At 45.0% G+C, this 25,250-nt stretch overlaps 5 protein-coding genes across 6 annotated transcripts; all 5 read right to left on the bottom strand.

Moving 5' to 3' along the window:
* Window positions 1–223: 223 nt before the first annotated feature.
* On the bottom strand, window positions 224–3,599 carry LOC311000533 (dynein light chain Tctex-type 3-like). The gene is made up of 5 exons (XM_083991272.1): window positions 3,442–3,599; window positions 2,963–3,004; window positions 2,166–2,289; window positions 2,005–2,082; window positions 224–673 (listed from the first exon to the last, which is right to left on the bottom strand). The coding sequence occupies exons 1-5, from the start codon at window positions 3,463–3,465 to the stop codon at window positions 600–602; spliced, it is 342 nt and encodes a 113-aa protein (XP_083847398.1). The 5' UTR covers window positions 3,466–3,599; the 3' UTR covers window positions 224–599.
* A 952-nt stretch (window positions 3,600–4,551) lies between these two features.
* Window positions 4,552–17,556, bottom strand: rpgrb (retinitis pigmentosa GTPase regulator b). Its single transcript, XM_083986902.1, has 17 exons — window positions 17,466–17,556; window positions 16,402–16,527; window positions 16,209–16,301; window positions 15,188–15,250; window positions 14,926–15,084; window positions 14,669–14,818; window positions 12,629–12,787; window positions 12,368–12,523; window positions 12,162–12,286; window positions 11,139–11,333; window positions 10,858–11,023; window positions 10,146–10,240; window positions 9,989–10,048; window positions 6,408–6,575; window positions 6,276–6,324; window positions 5,703–5,800; window positions 4,552–5,135 (listed from the first exon to the last, which is right to left on the bottom strand). The coding sequence occupies exons 1-17, from the start codon at window positions 17,494–17,496 to the stop codon at window positions 4,905–4,907; spliced, it is 2,124 nt and encodes a 707-aa protein (XP_083843028.1). The 5' UTR covers window positions 17,497–17,556; the 3' UTR covers window positions 4,552–4,904.
* On the bottom strand, window positions 7,158–8,727 carry LOC310997498 (uncharacterized protein; the record flags this gene model as incomplete). The annotated part of the gene is made up of 2 exons (XM_083987208.1): window positions 7,158–8,367; window positions 8,452–8,727. The coding sequence occupies 2 exons, from the start codon at window positions 8,725–8,727 to the stop codon at window positions 7,171–7,173; spliced, it is 1,473 nt and encodes a 490-aa protein (XP_083843334.1). The 3' UTR covers window positions 7,158–7,170.
* Window positions 17,557–17,623: 67 nt separating the features above from the next.
* Window positions 17,624–20,882, bottom strand: LOC310997134 (tyrosyl-DNA phosphodiesterase 2-like). 2 transcript variants are annotated; one of them, XR_014595927.1, is made up of 7 exons: window positions 20,768–20,882; window positions 20,537–20,671; window positions 19,458–19,552; window positions 18,810–18,928; window positions 18,543–18,713; window positions 17,734–18,431; window positions 17,624–17,647 (listed from the first exon to the last, which is right to left on the bottom strand). XR_014595927.1 is itself a non-coding variant. In XM_083986774.1 (6 exons), the coding sequence occupies exons 1-6, from the start codon at window positions 20,821–20,823 to the stop codon at window positions 18,150–18,152; spliced, it is 858 nt and encodes a 285-aa protein (XP_083842900.1). In that variant the 5' UTR covers window positions 20,824–20,882; the 3' UTR covers window positions 17,636–18,149. The 2 variants fall into 2 exon arrangements, 1 of the variants encoding a protein (XP_083842900.1); XM_083986774.1 differs by having other exon boundaries at window positions 17,636–18,431.
* A 1,111-nt stretch (window positions 20,883–21,993) lies between these two features.
* On the bottom strand, window positions 21,994–23,364 carry LOC310997536 (nuclear factor 7, brain-like; the record flags this gene model as incomplete). Its single annotated transcript, XM_083987273.1, has 1 exon — window positions 21,994–23,364. The coding sequence occupies one exon, from the start codon at window positions 23,362–23,364 to the stop codon at window positions 21,994–21,996; it is 1,371 nt and encodes a 456-aa protein (XP_083843399.1).
* Between the last annotated feature and the right edge of the window lie 1,886 nt (window positions 23,365–25,250).

Below are 25,250 nucleotides of genomic sequence, written 5' to 3'. Positions count from 1 at the left end.
TTAATTCATTATAAAACAAACAAGAGACACGGCAACTAAAAAAAATCCCCAAATAATCATAAAAATATGCTAAATGACCAAAGAGACAAAGACCAGAGAAACTGTGTGTGTCTCTTTCAGTGTGTCCTACATTCATTCATTAATTTCTAATTTTAAAAACAATTGACAGAGGAAGTGTTTGCGGTTGAATAAAAGAGAACTCATGAAAACGGTGTTGGTCAGAAATCTCCTGTTTATTTTCCTGCAGCGAACCGATCGAGTACAAAAGTCCTGTTTCCATGATCCTCACGACAAACTGACAGAGTGAAGCTGCTGAAGCACACAAGCTCATAAATAACGTTGACGTGCATCTGGAGGCTGAAGGAGGAGAAGCTGACGGACATCCAGATGTTCTCCTCTCTGCAGCTGCATGGTGGAGTGTGTGGCCCCCTGCTGGTCACAGGGACTCACTGCAACTCTCTCCTGGTGGTGGTGCTCCTTTCTGTACATTGATTTATTTATATATATATAGTGTGTGCATATGTGTGTGTGTGTGTGTGTGTGTGTGTGTGTGTGTGTGTGTGTGTGTGTGTGTGTGTGTGTGTGTGTGTGTGTGTGTCCTATGCCACGGCCACAGCAAACACACTGACCACACAGTACATGGTGCGGTTCTCCCATCTGACCGTGCAGCTTCCTGTAGAGACGAAGCAGAACACAGGATTTAATAGAATAATTAAAGGGTAAAACAATAAAAAATTAAATTAAAAACCACTGAAGTAAATAACTAAGACCTTCTGTTCATAGATAATCATTAGTGCACGTCTTCCAGCTGTGCAGTTTTAGTCCAAACCTCAGTGTCTGATCTCTTGTGATGTGGATTCATCAGTCACATTAATGTCCATGATGGACAGACACACCAGGACACAGTTTGAGCTGAGTTTCAGCTTTAACACCTCAAGAGCAGAGAGGAAGTCTGGGATTAAACCAATTCAGCTGAAAGCCACAGAGAGAATTAAACCACACACACACACACACACACACACACCAGCTGAGAGGCTGCGACAGGTGTGAGTGATTGATTTTAGCTGCGACTGGAAAAATCTAAGGTAAATCCTTGACTTTTAGGGTGAATTCCAATTCCAATCTTAACCCCTAACCTTAGTATCCCCTCAAAACCAAGTGTTAAGGGCTATTTTGTGACATTAGTTTATTATTTTTTTTATATTTGCACTGTTAATCCTTCCAGTTTAATCATAAACCACAAACACAGCTATCATCGACGTCTCCATCAGGTCCATGTTTTTGAAATTGTTGTGGACTATCTGTCAGTTATTAGTTGTTTTTGTAGCCTATAAGTTAGTTGAGTTAGTTGTAAGTTGATATTCAAACAAATAATGTGTATAAACACCACAACCAGGGACACATTCAGCTGAAAGTCTCCACAAACAGCAGCTGGAACTATGGTTAGATAAACGCTCAAACATTTAACGTAGCAGGCTGTATCTTGATAAAACAACTTAACAACTACATTATTATTAGAAAAATGAGCATTTAGTAACTAAACGACAGCAACATGGCGTCTGCACCGGCTGGCTGTTGACTAAAGATCATAAGTTGTTTTAGAGGGAAATACAGAGTCTGCTTGCTGAAAAACTGTCCCTGAAGGCAACGTGCATCAGCAGTTTTGCATGAATTTCCCTCTAGAACAACTCTGTCTGGTAACGTTGTGTTATTATCTCATAGCGTGGTGAATGTGCAGATCACAACTTGGTCACAACTTGTCCACCAGAGCGTTGTGGAGTTGTTGGATTGTGTATTTGATGAGTTTGATGAGGGAAACCAAGAAATCCCATGAGCCTCCGTAGCGTAGCTCTGAGCAGCTCACGGCTCTGCTCCGCCGTTCTAAAAACAGCTTGCACCGACAAATAAAGGTAACGAACCTACTGCTATGACTATAGGGATCTTTGATCTGTGGTGTCTCTGTGTGGACACTGTCTGTGTCTCTGTGTCTCTGTGTGTCCTCACCGTCCATGGCTGTGTCCCAGTAGCAGGAGTTGGCCGTGTGGAGTCCAGCTCCTACTTTCTGCATCACGGCGCACGTCACTGCAGAGACAGAGACAGAGACACGTGTATGAATGAAAGAAAACTGAATAAAAGTTTCACTCTCATGTGCTGTGGTCTCATACCGATGTACTTGTACGGTTTCCCCTGTTTGACGAGCTGAGTGAGGCAGCGCTCCACCACGCTCGCCGTCCACTTGTTCACCAGACTCTGGCTGTAGTCGTCGCTGCCCAGGACGCTCTCGATGCACTGAGACACACACACACACACACACACACACAGACACACACACTGTGAGTGTTTCCAGTCATGTGGAAGTCACTGGATGCTGCTTCGCCCCCGAGGACGCTGAAGTAAAAGAGCAAACACTGTTCTGCTCTTCAGTCAACATCGGTGTCGCTGAGCCGAGTCCAGCACATTTTCTACAAACATTTCTCCAGAATGTGACGTGAGAACGGCTCCGAGAAGCAGCCGGAGGACAAAACCCCATCATGTGTTCACACTTTTTTTTATATATTAAATCAAAAATGAGTAACTAATCATGAACCAGATCTTTAATAAACCTCCTACTGAAGCTACAAACACCTAAAAGCAGCAACGTCTTGGAAATAAATCAATTCATTATGTTATTTATAGCAGATTTGACATGTTTTGGTTTAATTGAGCAGCCCTGAGCTACAGTATCTTTAATAAATACAAATACTGACCTCAAACACATCACATCATAAATCCAAACTGTGTGTTAGCGTGACACTTTATTTCATCATTTCCTAACCATATTAAGATCTAATCATAGACTGAATTAGGACAAATCTGAGTTTTGACTTTTCACTTTTCATACAAATCTGAATCTCAGTGGGAAACTGTGATTTTTTTTAACCAACGTAAAGTTACTGGAAAATAAAAATAAAAGTGGAATCACCTCTTTGACAATACCATCAGCTTCTTCAGAGTTGAAGGAGCCCTGAAAACAACAATGACACAAATATAAATAATTAAAGTCGACACTCAACGGTGAACACATCCAGATTACACTGTCATCAGGGGGGGAACAACTGCCAATACATATCTACAACTATGTAAATGATGCAATATGAGATTAAAACATGCAATTAAATCATTTCAACATTGTTATATTATAAGAGCGAATGGTTGCCAGTTTAGCATCAAGGCCCTGCAGGTTTCATCAGTAAATCAATGCAGCATCAGGTAATTTACGTATCATTAGCATCTTATTGGATTATTATGAATAAAATATAATATAATATGTATAATATAATGATTTTAATAACAGTGTTAGTCATGTGGATGTGGGCTAACGTCAACATTAAGGAGTGGCTGCTCTGCTAAAAGCAACAAGGACAAAAATAAATAAAAAATAAAGGCGATGCGGGTACAAACCTCGTTTCCGTTGTGGTACTCCATCGTTCCCGGTGTTTAGCGGCGGTTCTCGGGGGTCGAACAGTTCGTTTTTCGGGTTGAAATTAAAGGGAAAAAAGCATAGAAAAGGCGAAGTGAGCGGAGGACAACAACGGAGCTGCTGCGGACTTCCTGCCGGGTGTCAACAGTCAACGACGGGGCCGACAAGAGCGACGGAGCCGCGGGGAGAGCGAGGGCGCGGTGGTCGGTCTCCCCCTGGTGGTCACTGGCGGAACTACAACTACAACAGCCTGCAGCCGCAAAACTCACTTTTATCTCCGTAAAACCGTCAAATAAACTCTCTTTACTCACTCACAGGAATGTTTTATGACAGTGTATCATAAATGTTGTTTAAACTCACCTGTGCACTTGAAGATTCACCGTCAGCTCCTCGGTGTGTTGTGTGCAGAAGGTTGAACGACCGCAGGTGGAGCTAATTAGCGATCTGAACTTCTTCTTTTGGGTGATGTTACCATGGTAACGCACGAATTAGCGTCAATCTTTTATTATATTATTTTGTTTATTACTATTTTTTAATCTTTATTTCATGTATGCATTGCGATTTGGAAAAGCCTGATTGTTTGTATATATTATATACGTAGCCTACTGTTAAACTCAAACTCTAAATAAAGAATAAAGTTGTATTTTTTAAGACAATTTGCATGCTAACCTTTCTGACATTATTATTAAAACGTTTAATAATGAATAAAATGACTCATTTCAACATTTGAAGCCATTTTAAACGATCAACACCATTATTTCTGCAATTTAAAAAAAAATATTATCAGCTATATTTGAATTTTAAATATAATATAATATTTTATTATTCAATTTTAATTTCTTTTATATTATAATTATTGCAATGGCTTTGGATTTATGCAAGATGTTATATTTTATATTGCACTGCAGAATATTAACCCGTGTGAGAACAGTTCATCATGTTTTAACAAGAAAAAGAAAAAGGTCAAAAACACGTTTGATATATTTTTTATGCAATAGGCTTTTTCACAATACAAAAATAATGACTCCTGTTCAGCTTCATATCAAAAATGTTTCACTGGTGATCACATAAAATCCAGAGAGGTTAAAAAAAGACGAACATGAGAGTCAGTCGGATGAGATTATCACCACAAAATATAAAACTGACGGATCTCCTCGAAATGCAAACAGATCACATCAAAAGTGCAAATGTGCTCAAGGACCACGTCTTAATAAATAAGAATATTTACATCCTCACAGTTTAAAAATCACACACACATTCACGCACACACACACACACACACAAACACAACATTTTTTAAAAAGAGGGTAAAACCTCCCAGCAGCTGGATGGTCCAGGAGGCTCAGCTGTAGGTCACTTGTGAACAGTGGTTAAAGTTAAAGTAGTTGATTCTTAAAGCTGCACGCAAACACGGGAAACCAAACCAAGCCGTGGTCATCTGGGATCACAGCAGGGTGCAGGCCCCGGAGCGCGGCCCTCGGGCTCCTCCGGGCGCCACGGCTTTCTGCTGAGCTCCGCCTCTGCTCGTCCCTGGGTTGGCGTTAGCGGTGGCGTTGGGGGACGGAGGCTCCCCCTGGGCGGCTGCCTCCCCGCTGACGGTGCCCTCCGCTGGGGCTTGGTCTCTGTCACTGGGCTGCTTCGCCCTGGTGAAGGAGAGGCGTCTGAAGAGGGAGAGCTGGGGGGAGGACGGAGAGGGAGAGGGAGAAGAAGTGTTGGAGCATCTTCACAGTCAACATGGCAACCGCCCTGTTGTGACGTCATGTCGGCCTATTTTATTTCTCACCTTCATTCTCTCATACAGTTTGTACACTGCATTAACTCAAAATCTTTCCAAGAATATTTGTCTAATTTCTAGTCAAAACTAATCTCTTTCCACTTAAAATAAGACTCAACTTTTCACTTAAAATAAGTAGAAAAATCTGCCAGTGAAAGCAGTTTTTTTGTGCTTGTAATAAGAAAGAAAAACTTGCGCCACTATCAGATTATTTTGAGTGAAATTATGCTTGAAAGAAGTGAAAAGTGTCTAAAAACAAGCTACTTTTTAATATGATGAGTCTTATTTTAAGTATAATGAGATTGTTTTGCCATAATTTAAAGATGTGAAATAGCTTGAGGTGTCCTAAATTGAAATATTTTAACGTTTACCGTCCGCCACCACGGATTTCACAACCGGATGTCCATGTACTGTGTATCTCACTTTGTGTTGATAAACGTGTCGCTGTGTGTGTTTTGAGCCTTCTACCTTTTTGTTGACGCCTGGTTGGCTCTTTGAGTCGCCGTCTGCCGTCCCATTGGCCGGTTTGGAGGCGTCGCCCGTGGCGTCCTCTGTGATCTCCGCTGCTGTTGGACACGAGGAAACTGTTCATCAGAATCACAAACCGATGACGATGAAGCTTCGTTTTATTATTATCACTTGTTTTTATGAAAAGCCTCTCACTGTCACCTTCCTCCTCCTCCTCCTCCTCCTCATCTTCCTCATCATCATCTTCCTCCTCTTCATTTTCACTCTCACTCTCGCTATCAGTCTCCTCACTTTCTTCCTCCTCCTCGTCTACTTCACCTCCTTTACTCTCTGTTCCTTCATCCTCAGCTTCACTCTCACTTCCTGTTTCCTCCTCATTTACACTCTCTTTCTCTTCCTCCTTTTCTTCCTCATTCTCCTCCTCCTCTTCATTGCTTTCTTCTTCTTCCTCCTTTTCTTCCTCATTCTCCTCTCTTTCCTCCTCCTCTTCCTCTGCATCGCCTCCTTTCCCTACAGCCTCATCTTCACCTTCACCTCCACTTCCTCTCCTCCTCCTCCTCCTCCTCCTCTCACCTCTCTGCTCTCCGTCAGGCACCGACTCCTCCTTCAGCTCCTCAAGTTTCTGTAAAAAAAAAAAGACGTTCGTGTTACCAACGCCGAGTGAGTGAAAGAGTCAAAACGCTGAACTCAGATCAGTGAACCTACTCCACTCGGAGCCTCCTCCTGGTTCTGAGGCGACGGAGCTTCAGCCTCCTTCTCCGCCTCCTCTTCATCATCAGCAGCAGCATCGTCCTCCTCCTCCTCCTCCTCTTCATCCTCATCCTCTTTCTCCTCGTCTTTGCTCTGAGTTGAAGTGAATCCCTTCGTCACATCCTAAAAAAAACAAAAAACAGAGGAAATTAAGACACAGGATCAAGTCTCAGTTTCAGCTACAGGAGAAAACACGAGGAGGAGGAGGAGGAGGAGGAGGAGGAGGAGGAGGAGGAGGAGCTACATCACCGATTAAAGGAGGGAAACTGGAGGATGATGGGACGATATAAACAGAAAGAAGAAAACAAGTCCCACCTGCTCCTGAAACCGACCAATCACAGCGCCGGACGAGGTCACGCCAGTCGAAAAAAAAAACTTTCTAACTCTGTTTTATCTTAAAGAAAATGAACTTTTAACCTGAAGATCGAACTTGATGATGATGAAGAAGAAGACGGAGATGAAGAGGAAACGACACAAAAACAAAAACACAAACACAAACTAAAGAAAACACACGTTTATTACAAAAAACAAAACAAAAAATAAACGAGAGAATTGAGAGCAGAAGAATAAAAAATGTAAAAAGCAGCAAAGCGAGAAGCTTCTGTTTTAAAGGCACCGAGTCTGAAAACTGCAGCAGAGCGGAAACAAAACAAGATGGAGAAGGAGGAGGAGGAGAAGGAGGAGAAGGAGGAGGAGGAGAAACCATGTGACCTCTCAGTTACTTCAGGTTCAGGTACTGAGGTAAAACGTCGCCCCAGAACTCCTCTGGCTCCGCCCCCTGACCTCTGACCCCCGACCTCCGTTTACCTGCAGCTCGCTTCACCACAGACTTCTTCTTTTGCACCTCCTCCTCTTCTTCCTCTTCTTCCTCCTCCTCCTCTTCTTCCTCCTCCTCTTCCTCTTCTTCCTCCTCCTCTTCTTCTTCCTCTATTTCATTATCAACCTTTTCCTCCTCCTCTTCCTCCTCCTCCTCATCTCCCTCCTCCTCGCCCTTTTCTTCCTCCTCCTCCTCCTCTGCTACCTCTTCTTCACTTTCATTTTCAGCCTCCTCCTCCTCCTCCTCCTCTTCCTCTGCCACTTCATCCTCACTCTCCTTTTCCTCCTCTTCTTCCTCCTCCTCTTCCACCGCCTCTTCTTCCTCTTCCTCCTCTGCCACCTCCTCCTCACTCTCTTTTTCCTCCTCCTCCTCTCCCTCTTCCTCCTCCTCTTCCTCTTCTTCACTCTCTTCCTCACCACTCTCCTCCTCCTCTTCCTCGGAAGACTTTAAGGACTCACTTTCATCCTCCTCTTCCTCTCCCTTGTTTTCCAAGCCCTCCTCCTCCTCCTCCTCCTCTTCCTCCTCCTCTTCTTCACTCTCTCCTCCTTTACTTTCTGTCTCCTGACTTGACCCTTCCTCCTCCTCCTCCTCCTCCTCCTCTGCATCACCTCCTTTGCTCTCTTTCCCTACAGTCACGCCTTCGCTGTCACTTCCTGTTTCCTCCTCCTCCTCCTCTTCCTCCTCCTCCTCACCCTCCTCCTCCTCTACATCACTCTTCTCCTCCTCCTCCTCCTCCTCCTCCTCCTGCAGAGTGTCACTGTCTTTCTCATCCTCGTCTTCTTTTTCTTTCTTCACACTCTCCTCCTCTTCCTCCTCTTCTTCTTCCTCGCTTACGTCTGCACTCGTCCTCTGCTCCTCCTCCTGTTTGACGGAGGTCGTCTGCTCCTCCTCCTCCTCCTCTTCCTCTTCCTCCTCCTCCTCCTCCTCTTCCTCCGTCCCCTTCTCGTCCCGACTCTCCGACGCCGGCGTGATGTTGATGCTCACGGCCGATTTGTTGCTGACGTCGGCGGCGGCGGCGCTGGATTCCGATTCGCCGCTTCTCGATTTCCTCGGCGACGACAAAGACGACGGCGACCTGACTCCGCCTCTCGACGCCGCCTGATGCACCAGAGCCGACGTGGTGGCGGCGGCGGCGGCGGCGGCGGCGGCGGCGGCGGCGGCGGCCGTGGCGACGAGGCCGACGCCTTTCAGCGTTTCCTTTTTGGACTGAGCAGCTTTTTTGTTTTTCTCGTTCTTGGAGGTTTTGCTCAAACCTGCAGAACTTCCTGTGCTGACGTCGGGCGAGGAGCCGCCGCCGCCGCCGCCTGAGGCTTCCCGCTTCCTGCCGACCTGGATCAGCTGACTCCTGCCCTGCGTCGGCCGCCGCCGCCGCTGCGTGGTGGACGCCGCCTTCCTGATGTCCTCGATGGTCAGAGGTTTGCGTTCGCCGCCGCCGCTCCGCCGCAGCTCGGCCGCCATCACGTTCTCTTTGTTCTGACTCGTCGTCCGAGAGCGACCGTGACCTCGGAGCAGCTCGGTGGGCAGCGGCCGGCGAGGAGAGGCCGCCTCGCCGCTCCTACGGCACGAGGAGGAGGAAGAGGAGAAGCTGCTCTGCTCGGACGGCGCGCTCCCAGTCTTACCGTGCTCGCGCTTCGTCTACGGCCGCCGGCGGAAAGCAGGAAGAGGATGAAAGAGAGGCGTGCGTTAGAGAGGGCGAGAGACATGCAGACAACTCAGGAGAGACAGAGAGAGAGAGAGAGATAAGAAATAAGAAAAAAAAGAAGAATGAAGGGAGATGATGGAGGACGTTTGGATCAAAGCTGTTGATCAGAAACCAATCGGTGGTAAAGTTTTTATGTGAGGAAACAAAAACCAGGGCCGAGTTGTTCAAAAGGTTTCATCTGGATCAAAATTATCCAGATTTCCATCCAGGATAATTTAATCCGTCTTTACTTTTATCCCAGTTGTTCAAACACAGTTGGATTGGATCAGGCTGATCCAGATACAAACTTTTCTAGATTATTAAATCTTGATAATGAGTTTTAAATGTGACTGTGTATCAGACTGAAGGCTGATCGGTCTGTAATCTGTTGTTTTCTGTGCTGTTTTTCGTTTCTTCAATGTCTTTTAAATAAAAAATAAAAATCAAATATACAATACATTAGTCAAATACATTGTGAATATTTTTTCATGTGTTTCAAACTCAAACTTCAAATTCCATTAAATAATCCAGTAGTTGGGGAAAAGTTCTTACTACTACTTACTACTTACTACTACTTACTTTATTAGTGTAATGGTTTAAAACTCAGGTGCAACATATAAATTAATAAATGTTTATATACTACATTATAAATGTTGTTTATTTGACGGATTGATTTGAATTTAAATCACATGTTGTTCCTGAATCCATCAAACTGCTGGGATCAGAATAATCCTGATGTTCTGGATCAAAGTTTTCCTGATCCCACTAAAAAGTTTTAAACAACACATACTGAGGGTTTGATCCAGATTAAAACTAGATTATTATTATAATTATATATTATATTATATTATATTATATTATATTAAAACCATATTATACATATTAAAACCAAGACTGGATCACAAATCCGATTAGATTACACGTATTGAACGACTCGGCCCTGGAGATCGATCGTGTCTAAACGTGTTGCCCGTTAATCATCAGTCTCATAATCAATCAGATGTATCGACGACCAGGTGGCGTCGGCGTGAACGTTACCTTCTGCACCGGAGACAGAGCCAGGGACTTGTCGCTGGGGTCCATCGTCATCATGTGCGTCTGGAGGAGGAAGGAGGAGAAACAGGAAGTAGGTCACAGAGCGCCATCGACTCAGAGCTCAGAGCTCAGAGGTCAGAGGTCAGAGGTCGGAGCTCACCATGTTGAGGAGGTCGGTCGTGTCTCCGAGGCCTTTAACGCTGTCGGCGTCCGTCAGGCTCTCAGCAGCGCCGTCTGTCTCACCGCCTGCCTGCGCTGAACACGAAGCCATGTTAGTCCGCAGGTAAACAAACAAACACAACAAACAGACAAACGGTTCTCGACCTAAACCAGGAGGAGAGGGAGAGGAGGAAGAGGAGGAGGGAGGGTGAGGAGGAGAGAGGAAGGGGAGGAGGAAGAGGAAGAAGAGGAGGGAGATGAGGAGGGAGGAAGAGGAGGAGGAAGAAGAGGAGGGAGAGGGAGAAAGAGGAGGAGGAAGAGAAGGAGAGAGAAGGAGGGAGGAAGAGGAGGGGGGAGATGAGGAGGGAGAGGAGGAAGAGGAGGAGGAGGAGGGAGAGGAGGAGGGAGGAAGAGGAGGGGGAGATGAGGAGGGAGGAAGAGGAGGAGGAAGAAGAGGAGGAGGGAGGAAGTGAAGAGAGAAGGAGGGAGGAAGAGGAGGAGGAAGAAGAGGAGGAAGAGGAGGAGGGAGGAAGTGAAGGAGGAGGAGGGAGAGGAGGAGGAGGGAGGAAGAGGAGAAGGAAGTAGAGGAGGAAGAGGAGGAGGGAGGAAGAGGAAAAGGAAGAAGAGGAGGGAGAGGGAGGAAGAGGAGGAAGAGGAGAAGGGAGAGGAGAGAGAGGAGGAGGAGAAGGAGGGAGAGGGGGTGAGGTAGGTACCCTGGTGCATCGACCCGTTGAGCACCTTTCTGTGGCTCAGCTCCGGCGGCGGCAGGCGGGGGGGGGCGGTGTGGGCGGAGACGGGCAGCGGCGGGTGGAGGAACCCGGCCGTCATGGCGACGGGCAGAGTGCGGAACATGGCGCCGAACTGATCCGGAGAGCGTTCCTGCAGAGGGAAACACAACACGCACCGTCAGCCAATGAGCTGCGTTGTTGTTGTCCGGGGGGGTTTAGCTCCGCCCCCTTCCTTCCTTCCTTCCGTCCGTGCGGCGTGCGCTCACCCTCTCCCGGCGGCGGACGCGGGCGGAGAGGCTCCTCTGCAGGGCGGCGGAGGAGTCGCTCGTGTCGCCCAGCAGCTCCACGTACGGCTTCTCCAGGAAGTCCTCGGTCACGTCGTCCTCCTCCAGCGTCGCCTCGCCACGCGTTCCCTCACGCGGCCGCGCCAGGACCACCATGTGACAGCCGCCGCACACGGCCTGGAGCACAGAATAAAAACGATACTTCTAAAAAACTGTACAAAGTGTGTAACTTCTCTTCTTGTGAATGAAGAACAGACTTTTAAAGGGATAGTTCAACTTTTTCGCAAATTGGCCCATTGCCATAGTCCCTATAGTCATAGCAGCAGGTTCGTTGCCTTTAATTGTCGGTGCAAGCTGTTTTTAGAACGGCGGAGCAGAGCCGTGAGCTGCTCAGAGCTACGCTACGGAGGCTCATGGGATTTCTTGGTTTCCCTCATCAAACTCATCAAAATACACAATCCAACAACTCCACAACGCTCTGGTGGACAAGTTGTGAGCTGCACATTCACCACGCTATGAGATAATAACACAACGTTACCAGACAGAGTTGTTTTAGAGGTGAATTCATGCAAAACCGCTGATGCACGTTCCCGTCGGGGGCAGTTTTTCAGCAAGCAGTCTCTGTATTTCCCTCTAAAACAACTCTGTCTGGTAACGTTCTGTTATTATCTCATAGCGTGGTGAATGTGCAGGTCACAACTTGTCCACCAGAGCGTTGTGGAGTTGTTGGATTGTGTATTTGATGAGTTTGATGAGGGAAACCAAGAAATCCCATGAGCCTCTGTAGCGTAGCTCTGAGCAGCTCACGGCTCTGCTCCGCTGTTCTAAAAATAGCTTGCACCGACAATTAAAGGTAACAAACCTACTGCTATGACTATAGGGATTATGGCAATGGGCCAATTTGCCAAAAATGTTGAAATATCCCTTTAATGGAAACACAACTTCTGACATGGCAACAAATCTATCTAATTCACAACAAACAGGCGTGGCAGTCCCTGAACGCACCGCCTGGATGTTGTACTTGAGGAAGCGCGGACACAGCGTGGGTTTGAACTGGTTGGTGAAGTTCTCCTCCCCCAGACACAACTTCCCGTGGCGCCCGTCTCCAAACGTGTAGAGCAGCCCTCCGTCTGGAAACACACACACACACAGAGGTCAGCTCGGCTCGGCGGCAGCAGCCAAGCGAGGGTGTAAAAGTGGGCGGTGCTCACCTGTGATGACGGCCGTGTGGTTCTCGCCGCACGCCACCTGACAGACACGCCCCCTGCGGAAGTGCTCCACCGGCCGCGGCAGCCGCGACTCGAAGATGAACGTCCCGTGTCCGAGCTGCCCGAACTGCCCCAGGCCGAAGGTGTAGACGTCGTCCTCTGAGACACAGACAGGGGGGCGGAGTCAGACACACACACAGGCCGCCGTAGCTCCTCCCACCTCCACGTGTGTTTGTGTGTGTGTGTGTGAGTGCTGCTGGTTACCTGTGAGCGCCACCGTGTGTCCGCCGCCACACGCCACCTGTGTCACCGGCTCCTTGATGCTCTTCACCAGCTGAGGGACGCGGTGTCGCGGCAGCTGCTCGGTGCCCAGGCCCAGTTTACCGCTGTCCCGCTCGCCGAAGGTGTAGAGAGCTCCATCCACTGACACACACACACACACACACACACACACACACACACACACACACACACACACACACACACACACACACACACACACACACACAGTATATTATATTATATTATATTATATTATATTGAGGAATATAAAAGCATAATAAACTTTGCATCTTCTGAAAATCAAAAGAGACACATTATATTATAATAATAAATATATATAATACCTACACACTATTAAGCATTAGTTAAACATTGATAAATAATGAATTCTTCATTTAGAACATGAATTATCATTAGTATGAAGTTTATAAATAAAGTTAGCGCTTATAAATGATAAGTAAAACATTTTTAACTGTGTTTATAAACTACACACTAATGAATATTCATGGGTTATAAATTATTAATTCAGTATTTAATGCTTTATTAAAGCAGAAGTAAGCGATCCGGTGGTTTTGGCTAACTTCCTGTCAGCCGATGGAGTTAGCAGTCCCCGCCCTCGTCCCTACGTCACCACATTCACGCGCAGCCCTTGGCTGCACACACAGAGAGGACTGCCCCTTTATGCCGTTCTCTCTCCTCATTGGATAAAGCTTGTAGGATACAAGGAAAGTTTTCTCCTCGGCTTACAGCAGAGCAGAGTGACAGACAGACCCGTGTTTCAGACCAAACACTCTATAGAAGTGATTGCTGTCGGAAGATATAACTATTTAAGACTGATATTAAAGGCCCCATGCTGTGCGCTTTTCTCTGGGTTTATTTACCTGCTGATATCCCTAACAAGATGTATCATTGGTTTTGAGGACCTGTGATCTGCTTAATATCGTTTATACTGCCCCTTTCTGTTGCCTCTTTCTGGAGCTCTAGCAGGCACAGGTCATTTGGCCAATCAGAAGAGAGAATGAGAACCTCTCTTCTGATTGGCTGACTGTTTTTAAGTGGCATGTGGTCGGGCCAATCACAGGCAAGTAACTGAAACCTAAGCTGCATTCATACAAATTGAAAAAAAACAACCGGTCACGGTGGGCGGAGTTACCTTGTGTGTGACATCACAGAAAGGAGGAAGTGCTATCTGCTCGTCTCAAAGAGAATGTTCCTACAAATGGGCGGTGTGTGTTTCTCAGTTTATGACCAGTTTCATGTATGGGGCAGTATATACGTGGCCCAGAGACCTCCCCATGCACGAAAAAATAACCAAAATCACATTTTTCATGCCATGGGGCCTTTAACACAAATATTCTGCTTACTTCTGCTTTAATTAATGTTTAAAGGCCCCATGCTGTGCACTTTTCTCTGGGTTTATTTACCTGCTGATATCTCTAACAAGATGTAGGCTATCATTGGTTTTGAGTACCTGTGATCCGCTTAATATCGTCTATATTGCCCCTTTCTGTTGCCTCTTTCTGGAGTTCTAACAGGCACAGGTCATTTGGCCAATCAGAAGAGAGAATGAGAACCTCTCCTCTGATTGGCTGACTGTTTTAGAGTGGCATGTGGTCGGGCCAATCACAGGCAAGTAACTGAAACCTAAGCTGCATTCATAAAAATTGAAAAAAAAACAACTGGTCACGGTGGGCGGAGTTACCTTGTGTGTGACATCACAGAAAGGAGGAAGTGCTATCTGCTCGTCTTAAAGAGAATGTTCCTACAAATGGGCGGTGTGTGTTTCTCTGTTTATGACCAGTTTGATGCATGGGACAGTATATACGTGGCCCAGAGACCTCCCCAAGCACCAAAAAAATAACCAAAATCACATTTTTCATGCCATGGGGCCTTTAATAGTGTGTACTTATTATAAAGTGTTACCTATTATATTATATTGAGACATATTATATTATATTATATTATATTATATTATATACGCCTCAGGTCTGTCTGTTGAACGTCGCCTGCGGCTGCGCTCACCTGTGACGAGGGCGGAGTGATAATAGCCACAGGACACCCAGCTGATTGGTCGGCCCACGCTGACTTCCTGCGGCGAGGAGGCGTGGCTCTCCTTCCCCAGGCCGATCTGCCCCTCCGTGTTGTCGCCCCACATGAACAGCCTGCCGCTCTCTGCAGAGGGTGACAGACGTTCCCTCATCATCAATCAGTCACACGGCCTCGGCGAGCTCGTGACGCCAGTTGTCATGGTGATGGTGATGATGATGTCAGAGCCTCACCTGTGAGAGCGGCCGAGGTGTTGGACCCGGCGGCGAGCATCCTGACCGGCCCGCGCGCATCGAAGAACTCCAGCCGCCGGAACGACGTCCTCTCCTCGCAGTCGCCGAGCCCCAGCTGCCCCTCGCTGTTGCCCCCCGAGGCGTACACCCTCCCCTGGGCTGCAGAGGGGGAAAGAAAAAACACCACAGGAGAAGAAAGTCGGACCAGAAGCGTTTGGACGGAGCCGATGAAGGTGAAGAAGAAGAAGATGGAGACACTGACCGGTGCAGAGCAGAGTGTGGTTCCTGCCGCACGCCACCAGCTGGACCTTCTCACTCTTCAGAGCTGGAAACAAACAGGAAGTGACACCTGACATCAACATGTTAAAATGGGAAATGTGTAAAATATCTGATATTTATTTTTATTTATTGTCTTTTTACCCTTTACTGTTCACTCTTTTTCTTTAATTTTTACTGTTTACATCTTCTTTTTTATATAATTGTGTGCACTTTCTTTATATATCTTTACCTTTTTATGTTTGTACCCTAACAAACGTACAAATGGCAAATAAACTGTATCTATCTATCCATCTATCCATCTATCCATCTATCTATCTATCTATCTATCTATCTATCCATCCATCCATCCATCCATCCATCCATCCATCCATCCATCCATCTATCCATCTATCTGTCTGTCAATGGAGACGTACAGTATCTGCTGTTCTGACGTCATTAGGATGCTAACTACTGAACTGAATTGATGAGAAAAAACTGGGGTTATGATTTACACTATATAAAAAAGTTTGAGCGTTTTATTGTGAAATCGTCTCTGTTTAACAGGAACATGTCGTGTTGGAGCTTTTTTGGTTTTATGTAGACGTTTTTTGGAAAATGGTACATCAAAATAATGCTAATTATAATAATGATGAAATATTTATATATTGTAGATAAACTATTATTTATTATGATGGTTCTTTGCAGCTCAGGTCCATCCTCCTCCTATGGTTAGATATGTTAGATAGGAGTGAAATAAGTTTATCAACCACTAAATTTAATTTTTGTAGGCCGTAAGCAGCCATAACACGTCATCTCTATGTCTTCAGATTACAGCAGATTATGAACCAGACTGGGATTACAGGGGTGACAAATCTGTGTGTCCCCCCTCCAGCAGGACTCCTCTGCTCCTCACGTCACGTCTTTATCTGAGAGCAGCTGTCAGTGGCAGCACTCGAACACAACACAACACAACACAACACAACGCTCCTGAGCAGTCAACTGACAGCTGTTTTGTTCACACCGACCTTTGACACACGTCGGCTTGTTCACGGTCAGTTTGGATCCCAGACCCAGCTGACCCCAGTTGTTGCTGCCGAACATGAAGAGTTTCCCATTTTCTGCAGAGACAGAGACAGAGACAAAGACGCTTCAGCTTCGACTCGACTCGGTGTAAACAAGAGAAGCATCTTCTCTCCAGACTTCCAGAGTCTCTCTCACCTGTGATCAGAGCCGTGTGTTCGTCCCCACACGCTATTCTGAGCGGGACGTCGTTTTTCAGCCAGAATTTACTGGGGATGTTGTCGGCAAATTTACTCTTCCCAAAAGTGAAAACTGCTCCTGATTCTGTGAGAAAAGAGAAAAGAGACGAGAGGAAAGAGGAAATTATTAGCAGGCAATAGGCAAGGTGTATGACAAATAGTAGCACAAGACAGCAATATTCACAAATATATTTCCTTCCTTTCTGCAGTTATCAGACTCCACAACAAGAGCTTTTCTTTCTAATTCCTATTATTCATTAATCATACTCTGTTACAAACACTGCTATTGCTATTTATTATCTGTGCTATACATTTCATTGCTGTTGTCTGCTGCTGCAACCCTGTACATTTCTCCACTGTGGCGCGAATAAAGGATTATCTTATCTTATCTAATAAGAATGGTGATGGTTATAAGAACTAAAACAACTATAGTTAGAAATACTGATCTATACAAATAAATCTCAAATAATCAATGACCTTGAACAGTTGAAGCTGTTAATTTGTAAATATGTGGGAAGTTTATGAATGTTTGTTTCAGAGCTCTGAAGGCTAAATCAATAAGAAAATATGAACATTAAATCTGCTCAATCAAAAGAAACAATCAATAACTTGACTGTAATTTCTAAAACTTATATTATTTTTCACATATTTTCATGTGCGACAAAATATGAGGATTAAAAGGTCAGAAGAAAACCTGTTATCATTTAATTATAGTTCTAAACTGCTTCACAGAGCTGGAAATGAATCATTATCAAACAGAGTCAAATGCTGAACGACTCGTAATTATTGATTAATATGAAAAACATAATAATCAAACATAATTAACCGACAGATTAACGCGGAGAAAGTCAACAACACACGGGTTTATTCTGGGTTTCTTCTCGGTTAGCCAGGGAGCTAAAGACGAAGCTAACGCCGACTACCTGCTCCGCTAATTAGCAAAAACGGTTCCGTTAAACGAAGGTTTCGGGTTTTAATCGTTAATAATCAGTGAAACATAAGGAGATAATTCTAGTTCCTGACCTGGTATCTCGTCCTCAGCCTCTCCTGCCATCGCTGCGGGATTTTAATCCGCTTTGCTCGGCGTCGTGGGCGTGTAGCTGCCCCTCTTGTTTTCGACTCGAGCAACCCGGAAGTAAACAAAACGTCTCCTAGGTTACGACGCTGCTGTCTTAAAGGGACAGGACGAAGCCTTGGAGATGGAGCTGTTTACAACATTTATTCATTGAATTAATTTACTTTTGTGCAATTTTCATCATCATCATTATCATCATAATACATTTACACTTACACCAGGGTTCCCACGTGTCCTGGAAAACCTGGAAAATGGTTGACCAGTTTCCCAGTCATGGAAAACACATGGAAATTGTCATAATTTCTAAGCATGTAAGAGATTATTTCAAAGATGACCTAGAGCCATAGAGTGCATATCTTTAAATCAGACTTCTGGGGCTGAGAGAGGAATAAACATAGAAACAAACTGGTTAAATGTACACGTCTCCAAAGCATGAACGGGATGGGGGATTTATTTGTGTAGTGTAATAATAACATGTCTGTCAGACTGTAGCAGCTTCAAGAAAAGAGTGGGAACCCTGTCACTTGCTGCAGGATTCTTATATCAGTTTTATTCAGGTGTTTGAGATTTTTGAAATTTGAGATTTGTTTTTAATGAAGCCTCAGAGACAGTTGTTTTGAGTTCATGTGTTTCTAATGAGTAGAGAAGGTGCAGTGGATCCCCCAGTGATCACTAACGAAGCATCCACACTCCAGTCTCTCCTGCCCAACCAAAGATATGCTGTCAGGCTTCAGGGGCGGAGCTCCATCCGCGGTGGCCCGGCGCAGGTACACGCGGTCGAACCGGAATTGAACAGGGAACGAAATCTCCTTGTTGTCGTTGTACTTCATGTCCCATGTGTAGCGGGAGAACCAGGGTCTTCGCAGCTCCTCCCACACATCACACACGCTGTCAGGGAGCCCCGCTTTGGCCACCTGGACGGGTAGAGACACACACACAGGTGAGCTGCCTTGTTCTCCACAACACCTGGACACATCTGGCTCTGTGAGCTCCACACACACACACACACACACACACACACACACCTCAGCATCTCTCAGGTTGGTGTCTCCTCCGAACAGCACGGTGACGTCTGCAGGCGCCTTGCTCATCCCCTTCATCACCAGCCCCAGCTGCCTCAGACGCTCCTCTGCGTTGGCCTTACAGCTCTCGAAGTGAGACGTCATCAGCCACAGCTTCTGGCCCCTGAACAGAACCTGGTTCAGAGAGAGAGACACACACACACACACACACTCACACACCTGTGCAGGTGAAGGTGAAGTGACTGTGTGTCTGTCGACCGACCGACCGACCTGAGCCACGAGCAGGTTCCTCAACATCCGAGAGAGCGGGTAGTCGACGATCTTAGTCTTGAGCAGAGTGACCCGAGACTTCTTCAGCAACATCCCAGTGAAGTAACCGACCTTCCCACCTGAGGAAAGGTGCAAAACAAGACAAATACCCAATAATTCATTAATAATAATTACCTAAAGCAGCTCCACAGCTAAGATTTAACAGTGACAAATCCCATATTTCATATTATTATAAATAAACATGGAATAATGATGATAATAATAATAATCATTATTATGTCTATTTCAAAACACAGGTAACAGACGCAAACTTATTGTCTCTCTCCATATGAATCATAATTGATATAATAATCAGCACAGAGTTTGTTCTCCTCCCTTCTGTTGGTTTGTCTAGATAATAAAGTCTCAGGTGTGTGTGCACAGTCTCCACCCTCTCAGTAACTACAGTACAGTACATATTGTATGTTTCTATTTGTGTGTTGGTTTATGCCTTTTAGAGTTTTTTATGACTTTGCACTGCAGGAGATGTACTTCAATTTCAATAAAGTGTCTAGTTATCTATCTATCTATCTATCTATCTATCTATCTATCTATCTATCTATCTATCTATCTATCTATCTATCTAGTGTTTCCTCTGACGTTACAAACCTTCGATGTACGTGTACTCGTCAGACAGACGTTTGTGCAGGAAGCGGACGTAAGGCTGCACGAGCTCCTGCAGAAACACAACGTCAGGAGAGAATCTGTGGACACAACACAACAACAACAACACAGCATGTAAAAAAAAAACAGAAAGAGTTATCTGTAATAAATCATTTTAGGGAAATACCATATTCATAAAACCAAATTTAGTCACTCAAACCTTCATTTATAGGTTTTCAAAGGGAAAAGTGACTCTAAAAACAAGAAAGCTGCTAAAACTTTTCATTTGTGCTCATTATTTGAAAACTCCCTCTAGCTCCTGTTTGATTATTTGCATATCTATTCTTCTGTTATTAATAACTGCACTGTTATTATCAATAATCAATCAATAACAACAGCAAATTCAGCCACACCGTGTCACCAGCAGGGGGAGACACAGAGCGGATTGTTGATTCACTTGCACCAGCGGGGAAACTGAGGAAACGAAACTTAAAGCAGATATCAGCTTCACGGCCGTTTCGGCTAATGCTGCGTTCAAGGCAGGCTTTTGAAACCGTAAGTTACAGCTTCAAGTCACAACTACGACTTGGTAGCGTTCCAGGTAACCCGTAGCTCGTGTTTTTACCATCCTGTTGTCTGTGAAAGTTCCCTATAACGGCCACTCGTAACTTCCGACCCGTGAACTCGTACCAGATCGAACTGGTATGACTTCACAGGAAGGAAAAACACAAAGTACGAGTTTCTTTGAACGCACCATGAGTTAGCAGCCCCCGCCCTTGTCAGGCATCAATTGGTCCTCGTGCTACGTCACCACATTCACGCGCATCCCTTGGCTGCACACACAGCCCTTCATGCCGTTCTCTCTCCTCATTGGATAACACTTGTATCCCACAAGGAAAATTTTCTCCTCGGGTTACAGCAGAGCAGAGTGACGGAGAGACTCGTGTTTAGGCTGAAATACTTCATGTAAGTGATTGCTGACGGAAAATAGGACTATTTAGGACTTATATTAACAAAAACATTCCACTGATATCTGCTGGACAGACAGAAAGACAGACTATGTCTTCTCCTGAGCTCAGACTCACCTGGTCAGCTCGGAGCAGAGGCCTCGCGCTCTCTGCGGCTGCTCCTCGTCGTCCAGCCCGTCCACGTTCCAGGTGATGAGGGTCAGTTTGTCCTCCTCCTCCTCCTCGCTGCAGGACGCAGCAGCCTCCTCGGCTCTGGAGCGTTTCAGCAGGAAAACAACACTAAGATGTGTAGATTGCATTTAGATAAACATAGCCTACTGTAAAATATGAAACTGGAGCTGGACTCACCTGTGTCTCCACGATTTCTCCTCTGGAGGTTCAGCTCCAGCACCGACTCTCTCCATGTCTGTGCCTGACAGTCCAGCTGCTGCTGCTCGCTCCTGTGTGTGTGTTTGTGTGCGTGTGTGTGGTGCAACTTTTACTGACTCATGTGATGTGGGTGTGTTTCTGGAGTTTACAACAACATTAACTCACTCTGCCCTATTGTGCAAAAACTATGGAGTGATATTTGTAATTTTGTTGCTATCAATGTTGATGGTGATTTTATTTTGTTTTGGAGGAATGTTCTGTTTGGGCTCCCTGACCTGAAAAAAAAACAAGGAAAAAGCTAACATAACTTTTATTATCAACCTTATTATTTTAATGGCAAAATTTCATATTCACAAATGTAAGTTCATTAAAAAAAAACCTTCCTTTACTGCTTTTAACGGTGAGCTCAAGCAATACATAACCTCCATCAAATTTTCAAACAACCAGAAAGCGATCAAGACTATCAATATATGTGAAAACTGTGAAAATTTTGTTGTAAACTTATAAATTCCCCCTGGCGTATAATATAAATATGCTTTATTAATTGCATTTTACCATGAAAAACTGTTTTTGTATTGTGAAACAAAGTTTTGAATTAAAAAAAAAACTCACTCTTACTTACTTATTATGTAGCCTATTGTTGTTATGTTTTTTTTTGTTTGTTTGTTTTTTTACTTCTTCCTACTCCCTTTCCAGCATGTTAAGACTGTTGATGAATATAATTTATTAATTTGATTAGTTTTCTATTACTATTTGTTTAGTTTTTTGTTGTTGCTTGCTTTGTCTTCTGTCAGTTTCTTTACATGTTTGAAATAAAGGCTTAAATTATAGCTTTTATTTTCTTTGTCTGTCCTCTTAGCATAATTCCTTGCATTGGTTTTCTATGGTTCTTCTATGTATTTCCCGTGTGTCTTTTTTACTATTACAACAGCCTGCCTGGGGACAACAGACGGCATATTTACACATGTACAATGTTCATTAATATGCACTGTCCCTAATCTAAATAAAATAAAACAATAAATACAGACCTGAACAGAATCAGAGAAAAGTAAAAGTGAGACGTTGCTCATGTTGTTAAATTCATCATTAATGAATCTGATCGATCCAACAGATGGTGCATCAGCTACCACACGTTCACTGACTCCACAGTGCAGATACAGACATCGCTGCAGGATTTTAATCCACTTTGCTTCGCTTTATCTCCGTCACAGGGGTGAGATCTTCACCGGGAGGGGATCTCCAGTCAAAATGTATGGGAACAGTTTCTCAGTGAAAGTGTGTGTGAAGGTGTGTATGTGTGTGTCAGTGTCTGGATCAGAGAAGGACAGTTTTCCTCCGCTCCAGTCCAGATTCACTCTGATCTTCTGCAGCTTCTTCTGCACTGGGAGATCAGTGGATGGAGCTGGTGGTGACCGCGCTGAATAGTCTCCTTTATAAAACCCTATCCTCCATAATCTGGACTGGATGTTTCTCTTCCTGTGGACAGACTCTGCTGACACGCCCAGCAACCAGCTTGTATTGTCTCCGACATGGACATCCCAGCTGTGAGTTCCTGAGGAAAAGCCCTCGGAGCCCAGGACAGAGTATGCGTTTTTACCAAACCTCTCTGGGTTCTCAGGAAGCTGCCGATATGTGTCTCCTAGTTTAACACTGGTCAGATCTTCAGACAGGATGAGGCGTGGATGAGCAGTGTTTGGGTCCAGAACCACAGGACTGTAGGAGACCATGTCCTTCATCTTGGTCCAGATGTTGAAGGTCAGGTTGCCCAGGTGTTTGGCCTGGTCTATCAGAGCTCCTGAGTCCAGCTGTGGGTCCTCCAGCAGGGGGCGCTGCTGGACTCTTTCCACTGCAGCCTTGTAGTTGAGCAGGAATGAGACGTCTTCAGCTCTCAGCTCGTCCTCTGTGGCTCTGACTGTGTGTGAAAGAGCTGCTATCTCTCTGCTCAGAGCCTCCATCTTCTCCTTCATCCTCTGACTCTTCTGCTCCTCTTCCTCCCTCAGTGCAGCCATCCTGGCCTCCTCTTCCTCTTCTAGAAACTGGTGAAGCTTCTTAAACTGATCCTTAATCTGCCTCTCTGTGTGTCGGGCCTGGACCTTAATGTGTTCTGCTGTTTGATCAAACTTCACTTGAACTTCTTCAAAGCCCTTTAACTTTTCCTTTAAGGGCTCCAGAGTTTCCTTAAGTTCCTTCCTGAGTTCTGAAGCAGCTTCATCAATGGGTCTGAATCTGTGGTTGGTGTGTTTTTTCGAATCTCTGCAGATGACACACACCGGCTGCTGGTGGTCCAGACAGAAGAGTTTGAGTTTCTCAGAATGCAGACTGCAGAGAGCCTCTGAAGATCTCTGCTCTCTCTGCTGTAAGAAGCTCTCACACAGGTTCTTCAATGCCAGGTTGAGACGTAGATCTGCTGTTGGATGTCTTTTATTACAAATTGGACACAGTTGATCTTGTTTCTCTCTCCACCATCTCACCACACAGTCTTTACAGAAGCTGTGGTTGCAGGGCAGGAGGACAGGGTCTCTGAAGACCTCCGTACAGACCGGGCAGCAGAGATCGGGCTCTAACCTTGAAGCCATTTCGTTTCTGAGTGAAAGTGAAAGTGAAAACACAGCAGACACAAAGTCAAGTCAGTGACAGTCAGCCCCTCCCTCCTCTTCTGCTGAAGTTTCCTCCCTGTCTACTAGTGGGGTGTGAATCTCACCTTCAGGAGAATCTGCAGTTTTAATCAGAAGTGTTGAAACTGGACTCACTCAGAAGAAACTGTGAACTGTCTGTTTATTTATTAGCGAACAACTTTCTTCCTGGTTTGTCCCGGGGCAGTCAGCTGCGGGGCGGAGCGGAGCGAGACGGAACCTTTGAGTCGCGCGGCTTGTTTGACGTCGGCGGTTTTCACCGGAACTCCCAACAGGAAACACAGATGGAGCTGTAGGCAGCTCCTGTGGCAAATGTTGGGACACTTTAATAAGTGCAGATACATTTGTTTTCATTTTATGTTTTATAAAACCCTACAGTCCAATAATTACTGAACAATATTTAATTCATTGGTAACTTCTCTCATTAGCCTCTGCTCCTCTTCCTCCCTCAGTGCAGCCATCCAGGCCTCCTCTTCCTCTTCTAGAAACTAGTGAAGCTTCTGGGAATGGGATGCTCCTCTAACCTGGAAGCCTGTTGATTATTTACTACATTTACTGTGCAATGCTTCCTGTTAAAAATGCGACAGAAATAAAGTGATCGATTGATCTGAAAGGGAAAATGTGACATTAAAGGGATAGTTCACCCAAAATTCAAATTTCACTCATTATCTACTCACTCGCATGTCGACTAAGAGCTGTGAGAATTTTCAGAGTCCTCCGTTCCTTCAGCAGTATTTGTCCATATAATGGTTGTGAATGGATACCAACTTTCTTCGTCCAAAAAGACACACCAAAAAACACCCAAATACCTCCATAGTGCTTGTCTGTAATGTCCCTCTTGTATTGAAGCCCTGACATGAGAAATTGTTCCGAAAAAAAATTAAATAAGTGTATATTTTAAGCTTGTTTGTAGCGGAAGCTCCCAGTGTCTCGGTTCGCTGCTCTTCCAGTGTCAGTGCAAACAATTTCTCATGTCAATACAAGAGGGACATTACAGACGAGCACTATGGAGGTATTTGCATGTTTTTTGGTGTGTCTTTTTGGACGAAGAAAGTTGGTATCCATTGACAACCATTATATGGGCAAATACTGCTGCGCGGACCCCGTAACTCAGAGAAGCCACGGAGGACTCTGAAAATTCTCACAGCTCTTAGTCGACATGAGGGTGAGTAGATAATGAGTGAAATTTCAATTTTGGGTGAACTATCCCTTTAACCTGAACAGAATCAGAGTGAAGTAAAAAGTGAGACACTGCTGGTGTTGTTAAATTCATCTTTAATGAGTCTGATTGATCCAACAGATGGTGCATCAGTTACCACACGTTCACTGACTCCACAGTGCAGATCCACATCGTTCTGAATCGGAGCCTCAGATCCACAGTCAGAGAGAGTCATATGAAAAACATTTAGTGGAATAAAACACGTCGTCGCACTGTGACTTAACCAACAGGAAACAGTCATGAAGAGTGGTAACGAGAGGAAGAAATCAGCAGCCGGGTCTTTGCATCTTATGCCTCTACGACAAGATGATTCAAAAGTCAAAATAAAACCATATGTGCATTAGAAAATTTAAGCCACACGCCAAGACACGTCCTCAAAAAAAAAAAAGTCCGATATAAGAAACAAACACTGCTGCTGTTCCCTGTGGTGAAGCTACGAGCTGCTGACGTCTGCGCTCACAGTGTTGAGTTTGTGTTACAACAAAAATGACAAAAAAAAACAATCAAATGCTTCATGCAAGGAACTGACAACACACAACATAAATATTTGCACATTCATACAGTACATCCACGACAGAAACGTCAGTGTGTCTTTAAATGTTGCTAAAGC

Source organism: Trachurus trachurus, assembly GCF_905171665.1.
Source record: "Trachurus trachurus genome assembly, chromosome: 2".
NCBI lineage: Eukaryota > Metazoa > Chordata > Actinopteri > Carangiformes > Carangidae > Trachurus > Trachurus trachurus.
The sequence above is the reverse complement of the archived record's forward strand: the minus strand, read 5'-3'. Positions and strand labels throughout refer to the sequence as shown.